Source organism: Rosa chinensis, chromosome 3 (genome assembly GCF_002994745.2).
Source record: "Rosa chinensis cultivar Old Blush chromosome 3, RchiOBHm-V2, whole genome shotgun sequence".
Lineage (NCBI taxonomy): Eukaryota > Viridiplantae > Streptophyta > Magnoliopsida > Rosales > Rosaceae > Rosa > Rosa chinensis.
Genome location: NC_037090.1, coordinates 1,322,032 through 1,339,103, shown reverse-complemented (window position 1 = coordinate 1,339,103; position 17,072 = coordinate 1,322,032). Strand labels below are relative to the sequence as shown.

The 17,072-nt window shown below is 38.3% G+C and overlaps 3 protein-coding genes across 9 annotated transcripts; 2 read left to right on the top strand and 1 right to left on the bottom strand.

Moving 5' to 3' along the window:
• The first annotated feature begins 168 nt into the window (after positions 1 to 168).
• LOC112193159 (RNA-binding protein 42) lies at positions 169 to 4,199 on the top strand. 5 transcript variants are annotated; one of them, XR_002933792.2, is made up of 6 exons: positions 169 to 473; positions 608 to 785; positions 1,221 to 1,318; positions 1,420 to 1,466; positions 1,697 to 1,769; positions 2,969 to 3,037. XR_002933792.2 is itself a non-coding variant. In XM_024333220.2 (6 exons), exons 1-6 carry the CDS (start codon positions 255 to 257, stop codon positions 3,773 to 3,775), a joined length of 732 nt encoding a protein of 243 aa, XP_024188988.1. In that variant the 5' UTR covers positions 170 to 254; the 3' UTR covers positions 3,776 to 4,199. The 5 variants fall into 5 exon arrangements, 3 of the variants coding, with proteins under 3 accessions (XP_040372518.1, XP_024188989.1, XP_024188988.1); XM_024333220.2 differs by lacking the exons at positions 1,420 to 1,466; positions 1,697 to 1,769 and adding exons at positions 3,546 to 3,631; positions 3,722 to 4,199 and having other exon boundaries at positions 170 to 473; positions 2,969 to 3,065; XR_002933793.2 differs by lacking the exon at positions 2,969 to 3,037 and having other exon boundaries at positions 1,420 to 1,616; positions 1,697 to 1,745.
• Positions 4,200 to 5,058: 859 nt separating this feature from the next.
• LOC112194965 (putative lysine-specific demethylase JMJ16) lies at positions 5,059 to 14,247 on the top strand. Of its 3 annotated transcripts, XM_024335234.2 has the most exons (14): positions 5,059 to 5,323; positions 5,870 to 5,921; positions 6,353 to 6,531; positions 6,645 to 7,161; positions 7,270 to 7,341; positions 7,505 to 7,582; positions 7,722 to 8,240; positions 8,512 to 8,736; positions 9,103 to 9,264; positions 10,113 to 10,481; positions 11,110 to 12,409; positions 12,503 to 12,606; positions 13,049 to 13,246; positions 13,553 to 14,247. In XM_024335234.2, the coding sequence occupies exons 4-14, from the start codon at positions 6,853 to 6,855 to the stop codon at positions 13,886 to 13,888; spliced, it is 3,672 nt and encodes a 1,223-aa protein (XP_024191002.1). In that variant the 5' UTR covers positions 5,059 to 5,323; positions 5,870 to 5,921; positions 6,353 to 6,531; positions 6,645 to 6,852; the 3' UTR covers positions 13,889 to 14,247. The 3 variants fall into 3 exon arrangements, with proteins under 3 accessions (XP_024191002.1, XP_024191000.1, XP_040372517.1); XM_024335232.2 differs by lacking the exon at positions 6,353 to 6,531; XM_040516583.1 differs by lacking the exon at positions 5,059 to 5,323 and having other exon boundaries at positions 5,341 to 5,921; positions 6,383 to 6,531.
• A 1,293-nt stretch (positions 14,248 to 15,540) lies between these two features.
• Positions 15,541 to 17,072, bottom strand: LOC112192446 (F-box/FBD/LRR-repeat protein At5g22700). Its single transcript, XM_024332195.1, has 3 exons — positions 16,200 to 17,072; positions 15,969 to 16,112; positions 15,541 to 15,861 (listed from the first exon to the last, which is right to left on the bottom strand). Exons 1-3 carry the CDS (start codon positions 17,070 to 17,072, stop codon positions 15,541 to 15,543), a joined length of 1,338 nt encoding a protein of 445 aa, XP_024187963.1.

Sequence of the window (17,072 nt, the reverse complement as noted above, 5' to 3'; positions counted from 1 at the left end):
ACCAACATTACCACACCAAATGATTCGCTAATTTGTGATGTAAAAAACATAAAGTCTCAAAATAAAAATAAAAATAAAAATTATTTTCTAAATTTTAATTTAAATACGTGTCACAGAGTTATTGGCCAAGAATGATTTTGCTGGCGGTGAAATACCGTTAATACAAAAGGAAACGAACTTTCTCAAATCCCCGACGCCCAAAATCTCTTCTTCCTCTTCAAAACCCTAGATTTAGCTTTTCTCCTCAATCGGCCATGGCGACTCCACCGTCTTCTACAGCTCCGCCGTCCGCCTCCTCCCAATTCACCTACTCCAACGCCTCATCCTCCTCCTCCTACTTCCCAATGCCCTTTCACCTCCAGCAACCCCAATACCCCGCGCCTTACACCGCCGCCGCCCCACCAGCCCCCGCCGTCGTCTACCCCGCTCCCGCTCCCGCTCCCGTCTACTCTCTCCCCCAGCAGTATCAACAGGTCTGTCTCGCTCCTTCGTTAATCGTAACTTCCATATCTCCGTGATTAGGGTTTTGAAATCGTTGAAGTTTTTTTTTTGGTTTGAGATTGCGGGGGCTTCATGTTGTTGATTTGGTGTAGTGCCATATGAACAGGCTCAGCAGCTATTTCAAAGGGACGCGCAGACGATCACGCCTGAAGCTCTTGAGAGTGTGAAGGCTGCTCTTGCAAATAGTGAGATTGAGCACAAAGCTGAAGCTAAGAAGAAGGCGATTCCTCGAAAAGCTGCCGGGCAGGCTTGGGAGGACCCAACCCTCGCAGAGTGGCCTGAAAGTAAGAATCTTTTCGTCTGAGCTTTTGGTTATCATTTGTTTACCGGGCACACACTTACGTTGCATTGAATCAGTACCATAATTGTGCGAATTTGGCGTCAGACCTATCTATATAAATTGTTGTGGCAGCTTTCTTGTGGAATTTTTATCTACACGATTAGTTTTCAGTGTTGCTTCACTAGTCCAAGGTTTAATGATAGAATAGATGTGGGAGCTTGTTTGAAATTCACTCATAGGTTTTGGTTTCCCGCTACTTTCTTAGCTTTGAGCACTAGTTGGTTCACATGAATAGCATAGGTTTGGTTTTTATACTAGGTTTTTATTTTTTGAGCATTATGTTCATTCACAGGATTAGCATGTTGATTCTATCTAATTTTCTCTAAAGTTAATGTGCATTGTTTTGACTGGATATTCTGTTGACTTTTGGCTTTGGCAGATGATTATCGCCTATTTTGTGGTGATCTTGGTAATGAGGTGAACGATGATGTTCTTTCAAAAGCATTTTCTCGATTTCCTTCCTTTAACATGGCCAGAGTAAGTACCCGCCTCATCTGCTGTTTTCGCTTTTCCCTTTGAAATTCTTTCATTACTAGCTATTGTTTGCTTGGCATGAACTTTTTACATTTCTTCTTCAGATCTTTATTTGAAGAGCACAGAGAACTTAATGTTTGTGTATTCTAAGGTAGGACTTATCTACAGTTTGCATTTTGGTTAGATGTCCGACCTTATGGATAGATTCCAAGTTAAAATTATATGGAATAGACAATGTTTTCTTTTTGCGTTTTCCTGAAATCATGCACCTCAAACAGTTGGCCGCAAGGAGTTGAGTTATGTAATTTTCAAGCACCTTTTGATTTTGAGATCTCAAAGTTAGTTAAAATCAGGTTTGATAATTTGATATATGTCGAACAGCTGAATCAGCACGTGGAGCTTGAGCTGATTGAATTTGACCTGACTCATGCTAGTGCATGAGTCATGTTGTCAGGTTAGTAAACTGCCTGTGTTCAAGCAGGTCATAATTTCTACTTTTATGAACATTAGGTCTGGGTCTTTAGTTTGTGTTATAGCCATGGGGAAAATGGTTCTCTTCTATTCTCTTCCATTTTTTGTTGATCATGGTTGTTTTCAAGTGGATCATAATTTTACTTTTATGAACGCTAGGTCTGGGTCTTTAGTGTGTTATAGCCTTGGGGAAATTTTCTTTCCTTTTTTTTTTTGTTGGTCATGGTAGATTTGAAAATTGCTTCTGGACACGAGCACAACAAGGATTATAGCGTTACTAAATCGAGTTCAGAACTATTTGGCTTAGACTTCCTTGCCATCCTTGACTTCCAAAGTCATATAACACTTGTGCATCCAGAGTAGCATTCAGCCCCTAGAAAATTAAATTTGAAATTGAAATTTGATACATGGTCAAAGTCTTTCCCTGGTTGCATCAAAGCTTGTTACAGTCATTTAGTAAAGGGAACCAGTGTCATGGACCATCTAATTTTGTGAGACGAAGGAATCAAGGGGATGGAGAGAATCTAGCAGTTTGCAAGCAACGAGTGTCATGCGTTGTGATCGGTAAATCAGACATGATAGAGAGGGATGAGGTTTATATGATAATATGGTCAAGTTACATAGTGAAATCAGCTATACTCTAAAATGCTACAAGTAATGGTGTTTTTAGGACCGTTTTCTTTCATTGTTCAGAGTCAATGAGGGCAAACCATTACTTTCCTCTTAGGACTGTTTTCTTTCATTGTTCAGAGTCAATGGTGTTTTTAGGACTGTTTTCTTTCATTGTTCAGAGTCAATGAGGGCAAACCATTACTTTCCTCTTATTTTGGCTACTACTGCATGCATGTCCTTTGTATTGATGGGTGCTTTAAAATCTGATCTCTGGCTTGGGTTAGTGACATTTAGTTTCATTGTGGAGTTCAGTTCTTTCTCTCCCCACATATTTTTAGTTTAATGTACCTTATATAGTGTTCTGTTTGTGGAACTGGTCAGAAATCCAATTATTTTCTTTAGCGGTCAATGCTAATAGATTTCTGACTCCTGCATTCAATTCTTGTAATTCTTGTGTGCTGTTCCTAGCTTCTACATTGTGCCTAATCTACTTATTCTCATGGAATTGAATTTTTCTTGTATGGTTTGAAACTAAGAACTCTTATGTGCCTTTGTTATTTCTATATGTAGGTTGTCAGAGACAAGAGGACCGGCAAAACTAAGGGATTTGGATTTGTTAGCTTTGCTAACCCTTCAGACCTGGCTGGAGCACTCAAGGAAATGAATGGTAACAAACATTTTTCTTTAAGTAGTTTTTTGCTTGTGTTTTTGTTGGATTGTATGCTTTTACTGCTCTATGCATGGCATGTAGATAAATGAACCTAACAGTGTAGGATCTTTGCAAATATGTGTCCATTAAACTTGCTAAAACCCCAACAATTGGATGTAAATGTGATATTTGAACTTGAAAATGCAACCTACAATAGACTATTAGGAACCAAAAGTAGAGAGAGCCTTCAGAATGAAATTGTATCGCTCTGGGGTCCATGTGCATGACTGCTTCACATTTGCATGGTACTGACTACTAAGAGAGTAAATGTAATAGGGTATATGATTTCCCTACACTTTATGGTGTTTGATGTATTATTCTGGGAACATATTGAATGTTTCTTATTTAGTTTGGGCTTGTATATAGTTAGTGCATATATATCCTTTTTTGGTTTTTAGGTTGAAATTGTATATAATTTCAATGTTACAATAATTGCAGGCAAGTATGTGGGGAATCGGCCTATTAAACTTCGCAAAAGTAACTGGAGGGAGAGGATAGATTATGATGCATTAGAGAAACAAAAGGTATCATTTCCACTTATTTTTTGTGGTTTCCAATTACTGTTTTGCCTTGCTTTTGTTCTTAATTCCCGAGTATGTATTACACAAATGCAGAACTTCTCGCATAAGAAGCCGAAGCTTTCAAAGAAGAGTATATTACACAAATGAGCCCAGAGAATTTGAAAACATGATGGTGAATATGGAGATCTATGAAGTGAAAGTACCTATGCCTCTTATTCTTCATTCCTCAACTCCAACTTGCCCCTCCTGATAATCAAGTTGCTGTAGGGAGATGTGAAACTTAATGATGTTAATTTCAAAGAATGGCTAGAATGCGCTACAATATTGAATTGTGAGGGTGTCTAGTCGTTCTGTGTTCTTAAGTCTATTGCTGTCTCAGCTGTTGTCCGAATGAGAGAGAGAGGACTTGGATCCCTTACTCGGAATGTACCCGACTAATTGTTCAGTGTACACTACAAACTTTAGCTTCTTTATAATAGTTTCGTGAAACAATAAAAATAAAACCATGGTCTTACATACAAAAAATAATAATAGTTTTTGGTTGCCTTGTGGGCGGTATTGACAAGAGTGATGTCCTGTGTATGACTTTTAAGGGGGCAAATTATTAGTAGTGTGTTCTTCGTGTGTGGTTGTCTGGTGTATGGTTAGACGGCGAGCGTGAACCAACTATTAATGATTTAATGTCCTTAGAAAGGATGCTATTGGACTAGCTGCATATGTAATTAATTACAATGTCCAATCCATGAGATTTAGGACGATTTTAGTACGCAAATATTTAAACAAAAGGACCCACTAGGTACAACTTCCGCACAATAATCATGTTCGTTTCTAGTCGATTCTAATTCCCTAATTACAGGTTGTGAAAGTAATCACAGTCTCATGTTTTACATCTGCGTGATTTTCATTTACTTCTCTTTATGACAGTGATCTTGATAAATGGCTGATGATCCTCTATATACAGAGTTTATAGCGTCAATTTGCTGAGGAGAATTATGTGTAGCGTCAATTTGTTGAGGAGAATTTTAGGAAGGGCGGACATGCTTTGGGTGTTTTATTTTAATAAAACAAGGCTAGTTACAGAAATACAATTCAGAGTCAAAAAAACATGATTTGCTGAGTGTACTAGTCACGTGACACGTCTGCCCTATCTAAGAATTTCTTCAATTTGTTAGTCACGAATTTCCTAGGCAATGTCATTATTCTAACACGGGACACCCGGTATACCAAGATTGCTAATTTGCACCCAAAAAAAAAAAAAAAAACCCAATATCCCTAGAGTTGTATTATTTAGGTCATATATACCCATAGTTTGCTTCCACGAAATGACAAGGTAAATATCCAAAGGGGAAAGCGCCCATGGTTATATACCGCAGCGCTGGTGGTCCTCATTATGTACACGCAATTCCCAAAGCAACCCAACTACCCAAACACTGCCCAAACCCAAATTCTCGTCAATTTATCGTTCTTTATTATTTATTAATTACTGCAAATCCCCCAACCCCTATATCCCAATTTCATCACCAACATCTCCAAAAATTCTCTCTCACATCTCAAAATTTCAATTCCCACTCCAAAAAAAAAGAAAAAAAAAAATCTTAAATTTAGAGAACCAGGGACCAGGCTTTATACTCCAAAAGCGGAAACAGAAGAAAGACATTACTATCTTTTATGGTTAGGCAGCTTTGTAATAAAAAGGTACCCCAAAATTAAACATATTAATTCAATTTTGTGAAAACCTCCTTATTAGGGTTAGGGTTTCCTATGCTTCTTCTGGGATTTTAGCCCCAAATTTCCTCTTCCAAATCCACACACATTCAAGAGCTTTGGGAATTTTTTTTTCTTTTTCCGGATTTGCCCTTGCACAGCTTTGAAATTTTGTTATATAGTAATCCCAGATCGTTTTCCAGACGCTTTGAAAGTCTGGTCTTGTTTGTCATTTTCGATTTTTCTGTGGGGCACCCCATCCCTGACCTGCCCAATTCTTCTGTAGCCAAAAAGGCAGAGCTTCCTCCCTTTTTCTTTGCCCCTGGCCTGGTCTTCTGGGTTAGAGACAGCTAGGGTTAGGGTTGAGATCTCTCTCATCCAATCAGATTTACCAATTTAGCCTTCTAGGGATTTTGAAACTTTGGGCCTTCAGTTCCTGTTATCTCGGATCAATTTTTTTTTTTTTTTGGTTGAATTGAATTGATTTGGTTTTTTTTGTTTTTTGTTTTTTCCTTCTGTTTGAAATTCTGGGCGTAGTGTACGGAGTTGAGCTGGATTGAGCTGGGTGGGTGGCAATTCCAGGCAACACGTAAGCATTAATTATTGTTTTGATTAATCTCATCTATTTAATTTTGATCAATCTTTACGGTTCTCTGTAATTTTGATCCGTAAGTTTGAAATGTTTCTGAGCTTGTTGTGATGTTATTGATCATGTAATGCTATGTTTGTGTGTTGGGATTGGATGAGTGAATTGTGATGAGAGATCTTGTGGGTTTAGGATCAAGTATGTGATCAGTAGAATAAGAATGATTGGAAAGGAAAATATAGCGTGGCTGAAACGGAAATCGATAAGGAAGCAATGTACCTGATAAATCTTGATTGTAGCTGCAGGATCATTAGACTTTTCTGAGTTATGATCCGGGGCCTTTTTACTTGATTTTGGATTTGTTTTCCTTTTGCGGGTTTGAGTAAAAACAATTTCAAAAGATATTTGTCATTGTGTATGTTCTTGTTCCGCAGTTGATGTAAAAGCCTATTGATGCAAACCAGGCCAAAGAGATATATGTTAATGCTAATGAAGCCCCATTAAGTTTTCCAAAGCATGCTTTTTCAATCCCTGAGATATCCAGAGTATGGGACTATATGCCTTAACAGAAAATAAAGGAGTTTCTGGTCATCAAAGGGTTATTCTAACAAATGTATGTTCATATCATGCTTATGTTAAATGAAGTAGATTAAGATGAGTATGTGATCTAATCATTTTACTGTACTTTGTATGCTGACCTTTTATTTATTTTAACTTTTTCCGCAGAACCTTGTTTGCCTGGAGCTTTGTAATAGCGTCTCCAAGTTGAGCTTCTAGCAGTAAGGTTCTTTGAAAGGTTGAATCCAGTGCTTGTGAATCCGTTACTCAAAGTTTTATAATATTGAAGATTATAAGCCTGAAGATGAGCTATTAGCTTACTGTCTTTCTACAACATTTTGGAGGCTTCTATTTGTTATTGGTAGCTCAAGATACTATGGGGACAGAACTCATGAGAGTTTGCATAAAGGAAGACAATGATGAATTTCCATCGGTGCCACCGGGATTTGAGTCATTCACATCTTTCAGCTTAAAAAGGGTGAATGAAAGTGAGAAACAAGATAGTGAAAACCTAATCAGTTGCTGTGCCACTACCAGTACTTCTGAATCACAGTCTGTTCAGATGGAAACTGGTAATACTGTTGCTGAAGTTGCAAAGAGGTCTCAACGGCGGAGGCCATGGATAAACAATAGACGGTATTATAACAATGCTGAGGATGAGTTTGATTATGAGAGCCTTGATCAAGTTAGTTGCAGTGCTCCTCTGTTCTTTGGTTTTTATTATATAGTACGCATTTCTCCAATAAAATCATATACTCCTTGATGGTGTCTCATATACCACCTGTTATTGCAGAATTTTCTTCTAAGGTCGCTTCTTCCTAAAGGGGTTATACGGGGATGTCCAGAGTGCAGTACCTGCCAAAAGGTGAATTTTCAACAGTCATGCTTTTTAATCTTATTCTATGTGGTTTGACCATGTCGCATGGTTCCGATGCAATCCTTTATCTTGATTATGTCTCCCTGCCCACCTCCCTCTCCCCTCTCTTGTCGCCAATGTCATAAAACTAATGATTGAAATCTTGGAACAGGTATCTGCAAGATGGCATCCAGAGGATGGTCAAAGGCCTGACATCCAGGATGCTCCAATATTCAGACCAACTGAAGAGGTGGTCATACTGATCTTACTTGTTCACCTGTTCATACTCATCTTTCTTCCAATATAGAGTTCTTTACTTCGTGCCGTTCAAAGAGGCTCTTCATTTTTGGACATTCAGATTTCTGAATTAATTTGGTACCTAATTTCAGGAGTTCAAAGATACTTTGAAATACATAGCGAGTATACGCCCAAAAGCTGAACCATATGGTATTTGTCGCATTGTTCCTCCCTCTTCATGGAGACCCCCCTGTCCTCTCAAGGAAAAGAATGTTTGGGAGACTTCGAAGTTTGCTACTCGCGTCCAAAGAGTCGACAAACTTCAGAATCGAGATTCAATGAGAAAGATGCCAAAGGGTCATAATCATACGAGGAAGAAAAGGAGAAGATGCACACGAATGGGGGCTGATTGTCCTGTTGGTGGTAGAGGATCTGGGGATGATGGAATTTGTGAGGCAGAAAGGTTTGGGTTTGAACCTGGTCCAGAGTTTACTTTAGGAGCCTTTGAAAAATATGCTGATGACTTCAAGACCCAATACTTTAGCAAGAATGAACACTTTACTGATATAGGAGGTCACTTGAGTGAAGTCAGAGATTGCTGGGAGCCATCTGTGGAAAATATTGAGGGTGAATATTGGCGGATGGTGGAGAAACCTACGGAAGAAATTGAGGTATGTCTTGAGAGATTCCTACAAATACCAGCTTTATCTTGCTAAAAATAATATGTTCTCTTTCTCATCCCCTTCCCCCTCCCCCATTCTCTGGCTAGCTCATTTGTACTGTGCACATTTGCTTTGCACAAGTACAAATCATCATTTGGTGTTAAAGCTCTTTGTACTCTTAGATATCTTCTTGAAGATGTTTCTCCTCAAAAGAAATTAGTAAGACATTTTCCAACTGAAGTTAAATTACCCTAACCGATGTGCTTATAATCTTTTCTAGGTTCTATATGGGGCTGATTTGGAAACAGGAGTTTTCGGAAGTGGTTTTCCCAAGATATACGGTCAGGATGGTTTTACTTCAGAGGAGCAGTATATAACATCTGGCTGGAACTTGAACAACTTTCCTAGACTGCCTGGATCTGTCCTTTCTTACGAAAGCAGTGATATATCTGGTGTTCTGGTGCCATGGTTATATATAGGGATGTGCTTTTCTTCCTTTTGCTGGGTAAGACAATTTCTTCATCTTCTTTTTTTCGCTAGCAGTCTGCCATGCATGCATATATGCGGTGTGAAATTCAGATTTTGAGAATCTCATTTTAAAATAATTAGAAAAATATATGTTGGGCATGAAGAATCACAAAGTAGCTGCTGTTCTGGTATTCTGGCTCTGTGTTTTCTGTTAATTGAATTTATCAAGACTTGTGGTAACTAATGAACATTGGAGGGAGTTTAGGTGTTGGAATTATCGGTTCTATTCATTGATTCCCAAGTGTCCAAAAAATTATTGGTTCTTATAAATGCTATCATTTGTTATGACTCCTGTATAGATGTCATTGGTTGCTCTGACTCTTTTCTTTTCTTCTGAGAACAGCATGTTGAAGATCACCACTTGTACTCTTTAAATTACATGCATTGGGGTGCTCCGAAGTTGTGGTATGGTATCCCTGGTAGTGATGCCTGTAAATTTGAAGAGGTTATGAGAAAGCACCTCCCTGACCTATTTGAAGAACAACCTGACTTGCTTCATAAGCTGGTGAGTTACTATGTACTTTGGTGGTTATGAATTTTTGGCTTGGGATTCACATATGTGCATCCTGCCAAAACTCTGAAGCCAAATATATTCTTGATTCAGAAATATCTTGTTAGATAATTACCCCACAGCTCAGCTCTAAGTCCTGCCCGATGAGCAAAACTTTTTTCCTCTATTTGCTCCTACTAATTTTCAATGCTCCTATATGGTGATGAATGTTAGTTTTCATTATTCTTGCTCACCTCAACTTACAATTATTTTTCTTCAATATTAATGTATTCTCACTGTTAGTAAAAATGAATCTTACTATATTTGAGTTGAACTTTGTTATTTGTTTCTTTTTACACATATTTGTCGTACTTTTCAGACTTGTTGTAGGCTTGTTTGTATTCATATCATTTTGTTTCAACCACAAGTAATTTTGCTAACCAATGGGCACTATTTCAATAAAAATTTTCCCCATGTTTGCTGGGGACTCGAAAGAACAGCCGTTGTATGACAAATATTATCCCTAGAACCCTACCTAATCAAGACATACAGTTTTTTGTTCTTTCATTTCTTCCTCTTGTTCTGTTTTTTTTGTTTTTGTTTTTTCCTCTATGTATCTAGTTGTTCTCAGCTTTCTGTAAATTTTTTTTTTTTTTGGATATATGGAGAGCAAAAGGCCCAACAAAAGCAAAGAACAAATTACATCTCAGAATTTATAATCCTAATTCTAGGACTTTCACACAAGTCATCAAGCAAGCTAGGAATAACTTGTGGAGGGGGTTGAGCTTTCTGTATATTTATTCCTCATAATGTCCATTTTTTCAGATTGGTTTTATCATTAAAGGTTTTTTTTATTGATGCAGGTAACACAGCTCTCCCCCTCTATACTGAAATCTGATGGGGTACCAGTGTACAGATGTTGTCAGAATCCTGGAGAGTTTGTCCTGACCTTTCCTCGAGCTTACCATTCAGGGTTCAACTGTGGTTTCAATTGTGCAGAGGCAGTTAACGTTGCTCCTGTTGATTGGTTGCCACATGGACAGGTTGCTATAGAGCTATACCAAGAGCAGGGACGAAAGACATCCATTTCCCATGATAAATTGTTGCTTGGCGCTGCAAGGGAGGCAGTAAGGGCACATTGGGAGCTCAATTTACTGAAGAAGAACACTTCTGATAACTTAAGATGGAAAAATGTCTGTGGAAAGGATGGGATCTTAGCCAAAGTTCTCAAGGTAAGATCTGCTTTCAAATTGTTAATTTGGATAAGTTTCACTGCTGAGTATAATTAAACTAGTAGTCCAGTGCTAGATATAATGGAAAACTCCCAACTGTTTGACTCTAAAAGTTGGATGTAGAAAATAAAATTTAGAAATATGATAAATTAATTGCAAAACCAAATTGTGCCGCTCGATTTTTGGTTGGGTGGGTGTTGTTGGGGGGGGAGAAGGATATGAGCCTCCTGCTTAACTTTTTTATATTAATTCTTTATAAGAGTTCATTTGGGTCTGAAAATCCATTGCTAGATGTTTTCTTGGAATATTTAAGGGTGGGATATCTTTTTTTCATTTGAAAAGGGATCAAAAATTAAGTTCCTGGGTCCAGTATTTTAATGAAATGAGGAGAGATACGAGCTATTGGAAAAAGGATTTTTAATATTTTTAATTCTTATCATTCAACTCTAATAATGACTAGTGTTTTGGTTTGATGATAGTTTTGGAATTATTGTTATTGTGCTGACAATTTAACCAATAAACTTTCATATACATGTGTGTGTGTGTGTGTGTGGGTGTGTGTGTGTGTTTCTGTGTGTGATATACAATTGTCAAGATCTTTACTCGACACTATAATTTTTCTTGTTAGGCACGTGTTGAGATGGAGCGTGTGAGGAGGGAATTTCTTTGCAATTCTTCCCAGGCATTGAAGATGGAGAGCAATTTTGATGCCACGAGTGAGAGGGAATGCAGTATATGCTTTTTTGATTTGCATCTGTCAGCAGCTGGCTGTCATCAATGTTCCCCAGATAGATATGCATGCTTGAATCATGCAAAGCAATTCTGTTCGTGTGCTTGGAGCACTAAGTTTTTCCTCTTCCGTTATGACATTGATGAATTAAACATCCTTCTCGAAGCACTGGAAGGAAAGTTGAGTGCAGTATACAGATGGGCTAGACTAGATCTTGGATTGGCCTTGAGTTCTTATATTGGCAAAGACAACATAAAAGTTGGTAAATTATCGTATGCCTCCAAGAGTACTATACTTGAAGAAGTGAGCTCACAGCCACAAAGCAATTGCTTTAAAGATCCACCAGGGAAAGAAATCTCTAAAGATGGTCCTGAAAGGTCAACTGGGAGAGAAGAATCATTTCTTAGCACTGCCAACTCTCTGCAGGTTTGCCAGTTGTCTCAAGAAGACACATCATATGCTTTGAACTCGGCTGAAAGGGAATCTGGGATGAAGATGACTTCAGTTGACAATATTATACTTCTTAGTGATGATGAAAGTGATGAGCCAAAGAAGCTACATTCAGACAGCCCTACAGCAATATCTTCTGCTAACCAGTTAGAACTTCCCAATAGATTGGTGGCTTCTGATGGAAAAGTGAGCCCTTGTAATGTTGAGAAAGCTGCAGTCTTAAATATGCCCGTGACTGATGCAGCTGTGATGGTTGAAAAAGTTATTAGTCCGTTGGCTAGTGAAGAAAAAAAGGATTTTTCATCCCATTCTTATTCTCATATTATGAATGTGAAAGATGAACAGGAGAATGATGGACAATCACGATCCAATTCACCTAACCTTTCTTCCAAATTAGCTTCTGCTGGGGCAGAACATGGACCAGACACTTGCCATATTAGTGAACCCAAGGTTGCTATTTCCAGGAGTGACCCGAAAGATTCACAGCCATGTCACAGTATAAAACCTGAGAACGAGGATAGACATGAAAGGATGGGAAGAAATGCTGATGCAAATATAGTGGATAATGTAAGAACTGCAATGGGAAACCCATCATCCAGCCAGAACAATTTGGACAGATATTATCGCCAGAAGGGTCCCCGTATAGCAAAGGTAGTGCGGAGGATCACCTGCATTGTTGAGCCTCTAGAATTTGGAGTCGTGCTCTCTGGAAAGTCATGGTGTAACAGCCAAGCCATTTTTCCGAAAGGTATGCGGCAATTGAATACTCCAGTGAGTTGTGACACTATACATTTGTTCCTTGTCCCCACATTCTGATTAATGTTTATTCTGCTTGATGCAGGATTTAGGAGCCGGGTTAAGTACATTAGTGTTCTCGATCCTACTGTGAGGTGTTATTATGTCTCAGAAGTACTTGATGCAAGACAGGCCGGACCTCTTTTCATGGTATTCAGATTTTCATTTTTTCACAGAAGTACTTTTATTCTTGTTGGTCTATGTCGTAATCTTGAAATTGCATGTTGTCGACAGTTGGAATTGGGCATAATACAGGAATTAATAGAAAGACATGAAATAAAATAGCTCCGAAAATATACATGGGAATTAGGAAAAAATTGAGTTCCTCTTTGGTGGTTTTGCAACAATTTCCTTTAAGCTCCTGTGAAACAGTTGTCTCATATATGGAGTTTGATGATACAAGAAAAAACTATGTGTACTCCTTGGGTACTCTTATTGTAATAAAAAAAAAATCATTGAAAACTATTTTTGGCCAGAAATAGTGAAACAATATCTGTGTATAGAGCTGTTTAAAGTTGAATTTGAATTTTGATTGGGTGTCAGAAGTTCATTGTCATCCGTGATATCTGATCAAGTTATCCTTTTCCTCTAGGTTTCTTTGGATCAGTGTCCAGGTGAGGTTTTCATCCATAATTCAGTTGGTAGATGCTGGGAAATGGTGAGAGAGAGAGTCAATCAAGAAATCTCAAGGCACCATAAGTTGGGAAGACCAAACCTTCCTCCTTTGCAGCCACCTGGGAGTCTTGATGGCTTTGAAATGTTTGGTTTTACTTCACCAGTTATTGTACAGGTAATTTTACCAGAGCAACTGAAAATTACAAAGTATTGCCAAAAACCCCGTTGCAATGATGTGACTCCTGTGGAACGTGGCTTGTTTTGCATCTGTACCTTGCACTTGCTTTAATTTACATACTCATTTCATTGCCTCTGGGTAGCCCGACTGCCAATGAGGGATGCATAGTATTCGAACCTTCAATGCTTGAGCCTTAAATTGGCTTTCTTGTCACTTTAGGCATTAGTAATTCTAAACTCCTTTTCAAACTAGTTAATATTCATGGCTAATCTTTAGTCTTCATTTTTGTTCTTATTCGTACAGGCCATAGAGGCAATGGATAGGAATCGCGTTTGCTCCGAGTACTGGGACTCTCGTCCCTACTCCCGACCTCAAGTGCAGATACCACAAAAAGCTCAATCTGAAGAAAGTGGTGAAAACTTGAATAAGATAACGACGGGAAGGAATGCTCATGAGGCCGCCGGCATTAATCTCTTGACTAGTGGGGTCGATACAATACTCGGAGGCCTGTTCAAGAAGGCTAACCTAGAAGAATTAAACTCACTGTACAGCATCATAAGTGACAATCAGCAGACTGTCGGTCGAGGCCTAGTGACACGACTTCTTAATGAAGAGATTCAAACTCGTCGTCCAACGTGATTACGAGCTATTGATTGGTTTTATTAGGATTAGACACCAAACTTGCTCAATCTGCCAGTTTTGGACTTGTGTAAATTCCCCTGATCTCAGGTTGCATGTACATCTTACTCAACCTGCTCATTCATTATACTAGAGAAAGGGGGCGGGGGAACCGGGAGAGAAGAAAAAGCTCTTCTTCTGTAGACTAGAATGTTGTTTTCTGTGTAGCAGTAGGAAAGAATCTTGAGATACTTGAGTGGATAACACCATTTTAGTGATTTGGTGTCGACACAATTTATTGACTCCCGCCTCAGATTTCGGTTCATTGTTCTCAACTTTGTTGCAGCTCTTAGCCTACAAGCTCGTATTGGACGTTAGAACACAGCTTCCTTTTCGTCTTCACGTAAACATACTAGATTTTGTAGTATTGGATTAAATATATCCGCAATCAGAGTATTGCAACCTTATTTTTCCAACTTGTATCCCCCATTATGTAGATTTTTCTTCTTTTTTTCCTTTTTTTTACTGGACTTTTAAGCACCCCCACCCCATTAGGATCCCTAGTTCCTTGATTAGCAAATAAAAGATTTTTTTTAAATTAATTAAAATGTGTTTTAGGATACGTAGAATATGTGTCTAGTTCAAACTCTACTAACTTGTTTCAATTGTAATAGGGTTTATTCTTTTATATATCTACGAGATGTTTCATTCAATGTAAGATTACATTTTCTTCTGATCTTACATTGAACATGTTTCATGAGTGTATTCCAATTGCAATGAATTTTTTCTAACATCTAATTTTTTTAAATGCATATTTATTTAAGTAAGCAAAAAGTAACTAAACGAATAATATTTGGTTTTCATCTGATCAAGCCAGCAACAGTTGAAAACCAAATATTACTCGTTTAATTACTTTTCCCTTAAATAATATTTATTTAAAAAAAATCAGATATTAAAAAGGGTAAGAGGATGAGAACAAGGGTAAGAGGAGAAGTAAAAGTAGGGTTGAATACAAGATGGTGGACAGGGTCAGCGCATTGTCCGATGACATTCTTGTTTTTTTTTTTTTAGAGGAAAGACGACATACTATATTAAAAGAAGCAGTAGCTACCAGTGTCCTTTCTAGGCGATGGCAGAATGTGGGACTGTCTACTATGACCCTTAGGTTTGATGCTGTTGACTTCTCAATTGACAATAATTTCCACCACTACTTTCGCCTACCAAAAGAATTTAAAGAGCAGGAGAGCTGGAATTACATCAATTGGGTGAATCATGTGGTGCAACAGCACAGAGGCGAACATATAGAAGAATTCAGGATTAGCTTCTGCTTAGATAGTCGCTTTTCAAGTTCCATTAATGAATGGATTCAATTTGCAATGGAAAACAGTGTTGAAATGCTTGAATTGGAATTTTATCCAGAAGTTTTTATTAGATTTGAAGATTATACATTTCCCCACAAACTTTTGGGGATCTGCACTCCAAGTCTGGGCTCTTGTGGATACAATATTGGCTTCAAGTCCCTCAAAGTTCTTCAGATCCGACATGTTGGTGTGACCGGAGAATGAAACAGAGAATAGCAATAAATTTTCTTGGCTGATTATTAAAGTACGTGACATGTCTGATTATTCATCATACTTACAATTTACAAAGCCAATTCTAGATCACACGGCATACTACAGGCACACAAATTCTACAGTTGAAGGGATTTTTGGTTCAAGGTATTGCTTAGCATGATCTCTTGCCTCGACTTCTTTATCGAGTACTGTATGTGGCCTATAAACTCCATGAGGGTATCTCCATGTCCGTGCAGGATCAATCACAATTTTCTTCAGTGCAAGAGCATTCTTTATTAAGTGCATGACAAGTTCAACTCCAGATGTATGAGCTCGATAGCCAACTATTTCTACTACCTTGAGGTGATTATGGGGGCAATCAGCTGCTTTCTCAATTTCTCCAATTTCCATGCATGCTGGACTCTCCCGATACAGCTGCAACTGCACGAGGACGTACATCAGTTCTATTAACACAGTTTAATCATCGATACCACAGAAAATTACAACTACCAAGTTTTACTGCGTAATCTACCAAGTATCATACATACCTGTAATACTAGTCTCTGCAAGTAAGGAGATGCCTTCAGGAAGCTATTTATATGATGAAGTGCCTTATAATAATTTGCTGCAACTAGTAATTCCAAATGCTTCAGCTTTGCTAATAGAGGCAATGCAGGATTCTCATTGTAGGCCTGAAAGCCAAACAAAGAAAAACTAAGAAACTACGTAAACCAAAGAGGATAAATGAAAATTGACACATAATATCCACAAATACTAACCGCTCCCTGGATATGCAGCTTCAGAATCTCTAAGTTAGAAAGACAGCAGGAAAGTTGGGCAAAGACAACACTTATAAAATCCTTTTGCCAACACTCCTTAGAAACGGTTACCCTAGAAAGCAATGGTACATTACTGATAAGCAGGTTTGTCGACCTAAATCCACAGTAAATAAATGAAACGATGTTTACGTCTCTGATTTCAATGGTTTCCAGGTTAGAACAATTTAGTATCACCAAATACTTCAACGCAATCGACGAACCAACAACTCTTAAATTAAACAAATCTTTTGCGGAAGTCACTGATAATCTCTCGAGTAATGGACAGTTGGACAGGAAATACTCGAGAACTTCTCCAGTCACACCAACATGTCGGAGCCGAAGTACTTTGAGGGACTTGAAACCGATACAAGAGCCCAGACTTGGAATGCAGAGCCCCAAAAGTCTGTGGGGAATTGTATAATCTTTATGTTTATCAAAAACTTCTGGATAAAAATCCAATTCAAGCCTTTCAACACTCTTTTCCATTGCAAATTGAATCCATTCATTAATGGAACTTGAAAAGCGACTATCTAAGCAGAAGCTAATCCTGAATTCTTCTATATGTTTCCCTCTATGATGTTGCACCACATGATTCACCCAATTGATATATTTCCAGCTCTCCTGCTCTATAAATTCATCTGGTTCACAAGAGTAGAGGCGTTTATTACTGTCAATTGAGAAGTCAACAGCATCAAACCTAAGGGTCATGGTAGACAGTCCCACATTCTGCCATCGCCTAGAAAGGACACTGGTAGCTACTGCTTCCTTTGGCGGCAAGCGGGACACTAAACTAACAAGAATGTCATCGGGCAATGCACTGACCCTGTCCACCAT

Coding starts and splice junctions, on each gene's coding strand:
- LOC112193159 (XM_024333220.2), top strand. CDS start 255: ATGGCGACTCCACCGTCTTCTACAGCTCCGCCGTCCGCCTCCTCCCAA. Junction 474..607: donor TCCCCCAGCAGTATCAACAG/GTCTGTCTCGCT, acceptor CCATATGAACAG/GCTCAGCAGCTATTTCAAAG. Junction 3,632..3,721: donor ATGCATTAGAGAAACAAAAG/GTATCATTTCCA, acceptor ACACAAATGCAG/AACTTCTCGCATAAGAAGCC.
- LOC112194965 (XM_024335232.2), top strand. CDS start 6,853: ATGGGGACAGAACTCATGAGAGTTTGCATAAAGGAAGACAATGATGAA. Junction 7,342..7,504: donor AGTGCAGTACCTGCCAAAAG/GTGAATTTTCAA, acceptor ATCTTGGAACAG/GTATCTGCAAGATGGCATCC. Junction 7,583..7,721: donor TATTCAGACCAACTGAAGAG/GTGGTCATACTG, acceptor ACCTAATTTCAG/GAGTTCAAAGATACTTTGAA.
- LOC112192446 (XM_024332195.1), bottom strand. CDS start 17,072: ATGGTGGACAGGGTCAGTGCATTGCCCGATGACATTCTTGTTAGTTTA. Junction 16,113..16,199: donor AGCTGCATATCCAGGGAGCG/GTTAGTATTTGT, acceptor TTTGGCTTTCAG/GCCTACAATGAGAATCCTGC. Junction 15,862..15,968: donor TGCAGAGACTAGTATTACAG/GTATGTATGATA, acceptor GTCCTCGTGCAG/TTGCAGCTGTATCGGGAGAG.